This window comes from Mustela nigripes, chromosome 1, assembly GCF_022355385.1.
Source record: "Mustela nigripes isolate SB6536 chromosome 1, MUSNIG.SB6536, whole genome shotgun sequence".
In the NCBI taxonomy this organism is placed as follows: Eukaryota; Metazoa; Chordata; class Mammalia; order Carnivora; family Mustelidae; genus Mustela; species Mustela nigripes.
In genome coordinates, this window is record NC_081557.1 from 44,491,578 (window position 1) to 44,502,704 (window position 11,127).

Below are 11,127 nucleotides of genomic sequence, written 5' to 3' on the forward strand. Positions count from 1 at the left end.
GGAAGGTTGTACATAAATGGGGAGGTCAGGGGTACTTTGTCTCTTGTGAGGACATTGGTGCCAAGGTTTCAGGGTGCTTCTTATGCTGCCCTTAATGGGTGAGGGGGTCATGGAGCCTAGGGGAAAAAGTAGGGACTCTCCTCCGACCCCCGAAGGAAGAAGCAGCATGGGCCCAGGATGGTTTTGGGCAGCAGCAGCTGATGTTTATTGGGGGCCAGTATCCCTATGCCAGATCTTGGGGGCCTTGCCCCCTGTGTTTCTCGCTTCAGCTTCATTCGTCGCTGTCGAACTCTGAGGACAGACCCTGCAGCAGGGGCAGGGACATGGAGTGCCGGTCGGGGTCCCCGGGGCCCCCACCCTGGACTCCTGGTGGGGGGCTGCGGGGGCTGAAGAGCCAGTTCTCTGCCAGGGTTGGGGATAGTCACAGCTTGACTCATGCCCTGGTTTTTCTGCCTCCCTGGTCCCTCCCTGGCCCTCTATGCTGTGCCCACCCCCTCACCAGGACTATGCTTCCACCTCATTGCCCCTGGCTCCCTCACTCCATCCCCTGTCACTGGGATCCAGTGTGGAGTTCAGGGTTCCCCACACATTGCTGGGCACACACTCCTATATTCCCCATGCCCTCCCCCCTTTACCCAATCCCATCCTTTTCAGCTTCATAACACCTTGCAGTACCTGACAACATCTGGGGCCCCCTGCGGAAGGGGTTTCGGCCCTTGTAGGAGAATCTGGTGGGTCTGCCCTCCGGCCCTTCCTGAGGAGGTGGTGTAGGTGGGCCTGGGACAGGTGGGGGCACATCAGCAGCTTCAGGGGTATTGGCAGCGACTGATGTGAGGGCCAGAGGTGGCATGATGCCGAGGTTGGGTCTGACCCAGTTGGCACCATGGGGCAGTGGATCTTTGGTCAGAGGCTTCTGTGGTCCCAGCACTCCTTTGGGCTGCAGTGAAAACTTGAGGCAGGAGAAGGCAACAGGCAGTGACCGTTGTAACCGGAGCAGCTGGGGCTCACGGGCTGTAGGTAACAGCCCCAGCTGCAGCCAGGAACAGGAGAAGACCTGGTAGATGACATAGATGCTGTGGGTGCTTCGGAGCCAGGGAAGATTTTGCTGTAGGCTCACCTGCCCTGGTGGCAGCAGCAGGAAGGCCACCTTCTTGCGCAGTCCACCCATGTGCAGGCGGATCCGGCAGGGGTGCCCTTCCAAAAGTCGCATTTCTTCATAGGCTATCTCTGCTCGGCCATTTGGTGAGTATTCCCGAGTGCAGTGGGCAAAGGCACCCTCGGACCCTGCCTGCTCCAGGAGGTTTGGTAGTGGCCCCACTGGTTGTAGTGCCCGCCTACCCTGCCGACCTGGTAAAGCCAGGCGGGTGTGGGCTGGGCGGGACTGCTTCACTAGCACACCCAGTAGGTCATAGCAGGCTGCATCCGACAGGAAAGGTACTGCCACTACATTGGGCCCAAAGCGCTCCTCGATGACCTGCAGATGGCCAGTTTACAGGTCAGTGACTGAGTTAGGGTCAGGAGTTACCTGGTAGCCTACTCTAGATTGACCCTCCCATTGTTCACTGTGCAATTACATCTCCACGACGTGCTTCCTCCTTATTTCTTAGTTCTGTCTAGTTCTGTGTACTATTTGCCAGACCCTGCTGGGTACTGGGAATACATAAAAGCATAAAACTTCGACCTCATCTTATCATAGCTGAGTCTAATGGAGGAGACGAAGATGTAGACGGTAGTCAGCTAAGTAAAATAATAAAGAGCCAGGTGTGGAAGAGACCAGAAGTGACTTAATAGCTTTTGTCTTTGATAGAAAGGGATCAGAGGATTTCTAGTTTCTAGGTGGTAATACTTGAATTTTGAAGGAATTAGCTAGGTAGGAGGATGGTCAATCCAGGGAAAGGATACAGCCATTTAAAAAACTGGAACTTAGAAACTAAGAAGGGCACATTCAGGAACACAGTATTTCACACTACTTAAACATAAGGTCTGAAGAGGGACAGACACACAGGAACTAGACTATGAAAGATCTTGAGTGTGCTAAGTAACAGAAATTTGATCCTGAGGGCAATGGAAAGCCATTTGAAGGGCTCTGGGTGAGAGGGACAGGATCAGAGAGGTGCTTTAGAAAGTTAATTTTGAACAGCAAGACAAAATAAGGAGAGAGAAATATCAGTTAAGAGTATTGTATTACTGCAGGCAAAACATGGTGAGGCTTTCAGGTGGGTGGGTATGTGAACAGTGTCCTTATTTCAACTAAATAAATGGAACTAAAATAATGGGGGAAGATCTTTAGGTTATAGAATTAGTAGAACTTAGTTAAGGAGTGTGGGAAAAGGAGTCGTGTGGGATTAGTCTTAGATGATTGGTTAGGTAGTTGATGTCATTCACTACAATGGGCACCCAGAGATAGGTTTGGAATGACTATTCTTCAACATCTTCTGCCCTGGCTACAGGGAGTACTTCTTTTAGGGATTTGAGGCCTCATCTTTGTAATGCAGGCCCCAATATGCTTTTAGGGATTCTAATTCCTCTTGGTTTTGTTCTTCTTGTCTTGCCTTTTTTGGTTTGGCAATCCAGTTCTGGGAAGTTTAACTTCATGACTACCTGGGAAACCTTGTAAAATCCTCTCTAATAACTGTATGTAGGAATGATCTCGACTCATCAAAGATATTGCTGGCTGAGACTTCTGGCTCTGTGTTCTGCTAGGGAGTATGTAAAATTCCCTTTTTGGGTCCCTTTCCTGTTTGTTCTACTTCTCTTCCTCAGCCCTCAATTCCCACACATCTGTCTCCCTGTTGCTGGCATTGCCCAGCTTGCTGGCCTGGTTGAATTCATCAGTGATCCCTTAAGCCCAGTCTGGTTTTTTTGCTACATAGAGCTGTTTTAGAAGTGTGACTGCAGAGCATAAGAGGGGGGTCGTTAACTGATGGAGTTGTGTCTGCACTTAAAACAAGCTGAAGTAGCTTGAAGACTACTGTCTCTTGTCACCTAGCCAAGGAAGTAAATGGCGCTCTTTCTTAATGTGCATGGAAGAATTTCCCATCTTCCTCTCCTGTGCTTCATTGAGACATGGAATACTTTCCTTCTGGTGGGGGAATCATGCTGAAGAACAGGGCTCTAAGAAGGTCCCTTTGGATTTCCCAGGGGTGACAGCAGAGCACTGGTGGGTTGACATTTTGTATAGAATGCTCTGTCCCCTGATGAAAAAAGCATAGTAACCAAGTATAACTTCAGAATCCTACCCTCGTTGCTCCTTTGTTCCCTAGGTTCCTATACAAATAAGGCAAATAGGAGTGTCCCCAGGAGATAACTCTCTAATGGGATTTTGACAAATACCTGGTTCTTATGGTCCACGTGTCTGCTAAGAGGTGACTCACTAATGTACCTGGAGACTTTTTCCCAGAATATAGACATGAATTTGCCTTGGGGTGGGTGGGTTATCAGGCCCTCTTTCTTATCCTTCAGGCCCCCAGTAGTTAGGGAAAATAAAATTTCCATGCTAGGGTGACTATTCTTGGTAGAGTCACCATTTGAGACCACTACCTGTTGTTTCCATTGCAGCTTTGTTTTGGGGTAAAAGTTCTGTGGAATATAGACCACTGCAAATTTAGATCTCCCAGGGGCAGCTTGGGAAAGTGAGGGTGGAAGACTCTTCCTGGATTTACCTTGGCTGGTTTGAGCTGAATGAGGAGCTTTTGAGCCATGTTTTGGTTATCTCTGTGTATTACAAAGTACTCAATAAACTCTCAGCAGTTCTGGAGAGAGGAAACCAGGTCACTCAGAGGTGTCCTGCTCCTTGAATTTTCCACGTACCACCGGTGATTTATCCTGAATCATTACCTTGCCTTTCCTGACAATTTTCCATTTGAATAGGGAAATTTTCTGATGCTGAGAGATAGTGTAGCTTTACTCTAGTTGATGATCATATTTACTTTCATTCTAATAAACTGCCTGATCTTGTCCAGACCAACCTTTTACATTGCTGAAGCTATATAGTTCAGAAGGCCTCGACTCTCCTATTTCTACTTCCCTGGAGGCTGACCTTTGTGGTGAGCTCCTGCTCCATTTCAGATGGGAACCCCATGCTATTAAGGCTGCTTTGAGTCTGGCAGGCACTACTTTAAGATGGTTGTTTTAAAATTGGTGGGCTGCCTTCTATGGGTGCTTGAAATTCACTGTCCTCCAGATCATCTAACTGGAACCTGATCCCCAAATTCTCCAAATTCAGCAATTGTAGCCATCTGGATTTGATGAGATTTGTTGAGTACCTGCAGCTAGATACAGCTGATCTCTGCCTGCTCCTGAAAATCTACATATTTTGCTCAAAACCCAAATTTCCCATTCTGTAGAAGCTAAAGGTGTAGGAGGTATCTGTGAAGAGATTGAAGTTCCTTTAGAAAGTTTAAAGGGCCCTTCGTGATCGGCCCTTGGACGTCTTTGACCTCATTTTCACTACTACTCATTTGAATTCTGCTCTAAAGGACTATTTGCAGTTTGCAAATATGCATTTTTCTTTTTCCTCTTGGCTTTTGCATATGCTGTACCTTTAATTAGGACACTGTTCACATACCCACCCACCCACCTGCTCATTAACTCATTTAGGTATTTATTAAGCACCATTTATGAGTCAGGCATTCCTTTTCCCTCTACATGAGAATAATATCTACTTGCCTAGCTAGAATGTCACTTTCTCCAGGAGGCCTTCCTGATCTCCTAAGTCCTGCCCTGACTTAGCACTTGTTCTCATCGATTCCTATTGCCTTTCAAGGAATTGTCTTCCTACTCATAAATTGCTCAGACCCATCTAGGTCACACTTTCTTACTTTCTTTTTAGCCCTCTTACTTTATCCTTGATGAGGGTCCAGGTGGCATCAGCTTCATCCAGTGTCAGCAGGTGGGGGGTACCAACCAACATGGTGGGGTGTGAGAGGGGTTAGGCAGGGCAGTGGCTGCTGCAGGAACCCCAAGCTGCCCAGGGAGGTGAGGCCCCAGGCCTTAGGCTTTGACCTACTACAACATGAGGTCATAGAGGTCCTGTAGATAATGGGGACTTGGGTAGGGAGAGGACAGTCACTCTACTAGCCTCACTATGCCCACAGCCCGAGTCCAGGCTCTTGAGTGACTTACCCATTCTCTTCCTTAAGGGAGAAGAACGCAGGTGTGTTTGGTGGATTTGTATACGTGTGTGCTTGTGTGAGTGCATGTGTGTGTGTATGCTTATATTTCTTGCTCTGAGTTCTTTAAGGAAACAGAATCAGGCTTCCCCCTTCAGCAGCCTCCTGAAGCAATTTGCTGTGCTGTATTATCAGCTGCTGATGACTTCTTTGTGAGGTTAGGTAAGGGTCCTGAAGGATATGGGAGAAGTATAAAACAGGACTTAGACTGAGAAACAAACAGTAATTCTCAACATTGGCCATACTTTGGAATTACCTGGGAGCTTTTAAAACTATAGATACCTGGATCCTACCTCCAGGGATTCTGATTTAATTGGTCTGGAGTATGCCTAGGCATCAGGATTTCTAAAAGCTCCTCAGGCAGTTCTGATGTGCAGCCTAACTTGAAACACATTATTAATGAGTGGGTTACAATTGCAATGAAAACCAGGTGTGTGTGTAGGAGGGTGCCATATGAGTGGTGGCAGTGTGGAGGATAAGAATCTAATCGGGTAATGTTGCCTTAGTAACTGGAGAGGACTTTTAGGAAGCCAGAATTACCCAGGTAAATTTGAGGAATTTTTTTTTCATGTATCATTCCCTGACCTAGGCTGATCTGCGTGTAGCTGGCTCTCTCCTGCTGCAGCCCTAAACTATGTGTGATTTCCCTTTGTGTCTCTGTTCAGAGATTTCAACCTGGTGTTTGCTGGAGAACAGTGGTTTATCCTTGGGGAAGAGCCACTCTGTGGAGCCTTTCTAGTAGCTTCCATTCTGCCTCTTATCTGTCTAAAGAGTCTTCTCTTGAGTCCTCTGGAGAGTCGCCTGTGTTCCTAGGAAGACCCACTTCTGTATGGGGAGCATCCTTTCCTATCCTGGCCCAGCATGTAGGGCTGTCCCATGAAGTTGGCCATCGTCTGATCTGGCTGAGGTGGTATGAGTATGAGGCACAAGGAATGGTCCTACATGATGTAACTGGCCTCAGGGGAGGGTAAGTCTCTCTAGACAGAGCTAATGGTATGGGTGCTGGGTGTTTAAGCAAAGATTTGACAGTGGCTGTGGGATTGCTCCAGGAAAGGAACTGAAATCAGATATTTGTTGAAGTCCTATGTGCTAGGGGCTGTGCCAAACACTTTGAATCCATTATCCTAGTTAATCCTTTTAGTAACTTCTTGAAGTAGATACTATTATTTCCTCATTTTATAAGTGAATTAACACGCTCAGAGAGGTTAAGTAGATTAGTGCAAGGGATATAGTGAGTTAATGGCAGTCTGGGATTCAAATCCAAGTTGGCCTGATTCCAGCTTTTTTAAACTAGAATTTGAATGGTAGTTCTTTTTGGTAAAGGAAGAAATTACTGTATCCCTTCTGTTCTCCTGAGTGTGTGGTGGGAGGGCGCCTGCTCGGTGGATGTGCAAAGTCATTTAGTGAAAAGGAAGCAGGTAGCATAAGAGAGCTGCAATAGCCAAACCAGAAACCCCAAGCTTCTTGTCAGGGCAGGCAAACCCAAATTTCTTCCTCTAGTGCCCTCCTAGCCCTACACCAGGAGAGGTCATCTGATATAGTATGGTTGGCACTTCTGTTCCTTCCAGAAAGGAATCCTAAATGAGGTAGACAGCAGAGAGACAGACACCAGGACAAGGGACACAGACATGGGGCAAAACAGACAGTGCAAGGAGGCAGAAATGCAGAGGTACAGATATGAAAGTTACTGATAAACATGGGCAGGGGATGATGTACATCCATATGCTAAGGGGATTCCAGAATGAGAAGAGGGTGGATGGGATGGGGTGGGGACGGGGATGATGGGCTATTTGTGAAATGTGAAGAGGATCTCTTTTTCAGATTTTCATAGAGGAGGCTAAGAGAGGCAAATTGGATATAGATGAACTTCTCAGGCGGAAGCCCATACCATCATCTCTTTTGGTGACGATCATGATTCTTTAAGCTCCCTGCATTCCACATTGCCCTACCCTGACATTAAGAGACTGTCTTTCCCTTTGGCTCATAGAGTCTGAGGATTGAAAGTTGCTGAAGGAAAACAGATGACAACTGAGTTCTGGATGGAGTTGATGAGCCCAAGGGCTGGACTGTTTGGGCCATAGCCTGCTCACTGGGTTATCTCCAGTGTGGCACATTCTGGGGTTTCCGTGGACAGATCATCTGCAACATATCTGAGTGGTGACTGGACTAAAGAACATGAGAGGAATAAAACAGGCAGGGGCTGTTATTTAGGGAACATGGGGTTCTCTGCAAGAACCTCCAGGGTACTACAGAATAGTGTTGATAGAACTTTTAGAGGGATAAAGAGCCCTAACAAGTCTCTTTACTTCTCTTAGGCTACAGGGATAACTGTACAAGGCCCTAATCTCTTATTTGAAACCTTTAGGGATAGATGTGTTTTGGATGTCAGAATTTTAGGAAGGGAAATAGTGCCTTTATCCTATATAAAGGAGTACCCCAGAGAGGTTTAGGGCAGTGCCCTATAATCGAACACATCAATATTTCTGAACCTAAATGTATGAATATTCACACCAAGTGAGATAAATAAATACTGTAAATACCATTGTGATGTTTCAGGTTAGGTTTTGGACCAAAGTTATAACAAAAAATATTGTTTCTTCAGAGATTTTTTTATTTTGGAACTGTGGATAAGGGATTATAGGATTACTCTCAGGTTGTTGTGAGGAGTAAGGGAGCGCTGGTAGTCTTCTAAACACATCACATGGTAGGTGTGTGATCTCAATCTAAAACAAAATAACTAATGTCCAAGAGGGTGGAATTTGGCTTGAAGAAAGAAGGTTCTTGCAGTGGGCAATGCACAACTTTGGAATTCAGCTGCCTCGGGGAGCTGTGCACAACCAGGGAATGAAGGTGCCTTAGACAAGAGGTTTCCTGTGGTGGGAAGGTGACAGAATTCATTGCTTATGAACATTGACTGCATAGGATTTCCCTTTTCATGTACTAGAGGGGAAAGGCAAAAAATGTGTGTGTGTGTATGTGTGACACAGGACATCACATATACATTTCTTTATAATAATGTTGTAATAAATATCTTACTGCATACATCTTTGTTTATATCTCTAATTATTTTGTTAGGATAGATTTATTAAAGAGGAATATCTAAGAGAATATGGATATCTTAAAGACTCATGACCAATTAGGATTGGGATTTTGTCACAATTATCCACAAAATTGTTGCCTGAGGAGTTTTTTATAAATCAACCTCATGAAAAAGATTATTCTTGAGAATGAGTGAGCCCACACTCAAGGACAACTGTACATCTCCTCAGTGTGGCAACACCTCTGAAAATCATGCAGAACTTCTGCACTATCTCTTCAGCTCCTTGTTAATGAGGACCTGGTAAGACATCACGTGGCCCTGGAGAGGATATCACCTGCTTTTTCAGATCTGCAGCCTCCTCTGCTGTGTGGTATTCCATGATGTTTGGTGCAGCTATCTGCTGAACAGTTAGCCCTGCACTTGACTTTAGGTCTTCATGGCTGACTCCAGTACCTGTGGTTATGATAGTTTTCCCGGAGAGCTTGGGTCTGCCTGTGCAGCCTGTAGCTTTCTCCAACCTTAAAATGGTGAATCCCTGCCTTTTGCCTGCGATTATATTCATTCTTGGCTGGTGTAAAAGATCTTTTGCGCAGTGTCCCTTCCAGTGCAGATCTTAACTGAAAGTCAGTCACCTGTTGGGCAATACCATGACACTTCCTGTGTAATACCTCTGTTCTCTGCTAGCCACAGTGGTACAAAATACTCCTATTTAATCATGTTGCACCAACACCATGTACATCTAGTGATGCTGACCAGGCCAAATGGGGGTGCTAATGTAGATTTTATTTAGGAATTCAGTGTTCTTGACTGAGGATGCAGAGAAGAGCAAACTGGTAAGAGACCACAGTAACTGGACTTCAGACAATCAGGTGAAGTGCTTATTTCCTAGGATATCAAAATTTCTTTCAGTTGGATCTCTGACCCCTAAGATGTAGGCCCAGGAAGAGAAGTTTTGAGATATTGACAGGAGAGTGGGGGGATAGTAATTACGCGAGACCAAGAGGACTCTCTGGACTGGCAATGGTAAAGATCAATATGCTGGCCAAATTTGGGACCCCCCCCCCCCCAAATCTGGGCACATTATCCAGATTCTCAGAATGTGGGGAATGAACCTGTAACTTTCCCTAAGGAGAGGCTGAAAATAGAATCTGGATCCAGAAGTGGAGAGGGCTGTGATCCCAGGCAAGGACCCAAACACTTGCCTCCTGAGGCAGCATCACTCTTCCCAGACACCTAGGTCTAGCCTCTGTAGAGGAGATTTTGTGTGGAAACATGGGGAGACTTAGGTAAAAATGATGACAGCAGAGAGGAGAGTTTTCATTAAGTTAAATCTTGTGTACTATGAACCATGGTAATTCCTGATCTTATTTTCCTGCATAGTAACATGTAGCCCCCTGCCTCCTGCCTCCCAAGCAAGATATATGGATAGGCCAAAGCCTGCATATGCTAGTGGTTATGCATAGTAGAGACTTCAAGGCAAATATGTGTTCACTGGTTATCACCGTCCTATGTAGACTGTGGGACAAAGCTGACATAATTCATACCTCCAGGCCCTAGACTCTCTTCTGTATATCCCCTCTCCACCAGAAGACTCCACTGTTTTCTCTTACAACTGGCTTTTTCTGATGGTGAAGATTTCCAGGAGCTGGTCTCTGATTTGCTTGGTGCGGACCCCATAGATGAGTGGGTTGAGGGCAGGTGGCAGCAGCAAATAGATGTTAGAGAGAAGAATGTGCACAGGCTTTGGGACAGTGTGACGACCAAAGCGATGTGTGAGGTAAGAGAAGAGACCAGGTACATAGAAGGCCAGAATGACACAGATGTGGGAACTACATGTGCCAAAGGCCTTGGCCCGGGCCTCCCGGGTAGGCAGCCGCAGTACAGCGTGGGCAATGAGCCCGTAAGAGGCAGTGATGCCCAGGATATCTATACCTGACACGGCCAGTGAAAGTGCCAGCCCATACAAATTGTTGGCCCGCGTGTTGCCCACCACCAGCTCTACCACTGCCATGTGTGCACAGTACGCATGGCCAATGGTCTTAGCTCGGAAGTGCTCAAATCGTGCCACAAGCAGAGGGAAAGGCACAACAATAGCCACAGCTTTCAGTGCCAGTGCCAGTGCTGCATAGCCTACACGGGTTTTGGTGACTAGGAGAGGATAATGCAGTGGACGCCCTACTGCCACAGCACGATCATAGGCCATGGCCAACAGCACACCAGATTCCACAGCAGTCAATGCGTGGACAAAGAACATCTGGGCCAGGCAGGCACCGTATGGCACAGGCCGGGGCCCAAGCCACAGCACAGCAAGCAACCCCGGGGCTATAGATGTAGCTAAGCCCAGGTCTGTAGCTGCCAGTGTGGCCAGGAGTAGAAACATGGGCTGCTGCAGTGTGGAATCCATCTGCACCAATGCCAGCAGTGTTCCGTTGCCCAGCAGGGCCAGCAAATACATGGGCCCAAAGACCAGTGTCAACCAGGCCTGGGCACCCCCTAGTCCTGGAATGCCAGTCAGTATGAAGAAGGTTGGGCGTGGGAAGGTGGAGTTGGGATGTGGACCTTCTGCCATCCTGTGGGGGGCAAGGCTTTAGGGCTCATGGGGGCATGACTCCTGATAGGGAAGAGATGGGGAGATTTTGGAGGGAGTCACAGTGGCACAGACCCATCCATGGGGTACGTGTAGGGATAGTGCAGCATTGCGGATCACAGGGTTATAACCTTAGGTTAAGGTCTTTGGATGGATAATCAAGGTCACTACCCCAGCTTGAATGGGAGAATCCTTCATGCCTGAAAGCCCATGAGTGTTGTAGGGGGAGAAATGGGGAGACACTGGTATTGAGAAAGGAGAGCCTCCCTGTTGCAGGGGCTGCTATAGCTGGAGGTCACCTGAGAGCCGGGGCTGAGATGCAAGTTCTT

General features: G+C 47.0%; 2 protein-coding genes across 2 annotated transcripts; both read right to left on the minus strand.

Annotated features, from left to right (window-relative positions):
- Nucleotides 1–41: 41 nt before the first annotated feature.
- C1H11orf42 (chromosome 1 C11orf42 homolog) lies at nt 42–8,208 on the minus strand. The gene is made up of 3 exons (XM_059409450.1): nt 4,841–8,208; nt 676–1,474; nt 42–402 (listed from the first exon to the last, which is right to left on the minus strand). Exons 1-3 carry the CDS (start codon nt 4,910–4,912, stop codon nt 272–274), a joined length of 1,002 nt encoding a protein of 333 aa, XP_059265433.1. The 5' UTR covers nt 4,913–8,208; the 3' UTR covers nt 42–271.
- A 1,609-nt stretch (nt 8,209–9,817) lies between these two features.
- LOC132011159 (olfactory receptor 52W1) lies at nt 9,818–10,783 on the minus strand. The gene has a single exon (XM_059389384.1). It carries the CDS (start codon nt 10,778–10,780, stop codon nt 9,818–9,820), a length of 963 nt encoding a protein of 320 aa, XP_059245367.1. The 5' UTR covers nt 10,781–10,783.
- Between the last annotated feature and the right edge of the window lie 344 nt (nt 10,784–11,127).

Bases quoted from the DNA above. Each gene is read 5' to 3' on its own strand.
- C1H11orf42 (XM_059409450.1), bottom strand. From the start codon at position 4,912: ATGTTGGTTGGTACCCCCCACCTGCTGACACTGGATGAAGCTGATGCC. The intron at 1,475-4,840 runs GTAAGAGGGCTA...GGCCATCTGCAG, and splicing joins GGACCCTCATCAAGGATAAA to GTCATCGAGGAGCGCTTTGG. The intron at 403-675 runs GTACTGCAAGGT...CAACCCTGGCAG, and splicing joins GGGGCCCCAGATGTTGTCAG to AGAACTGGCTCTTCAGCCCC.
- LOC132011159 (XM_059389384.1), bottom strand. From the start codon at position 10,780: ATGGCAGAAGGTCCACATCCCAACTCCACCTTCCCACGCCCAACCTTC.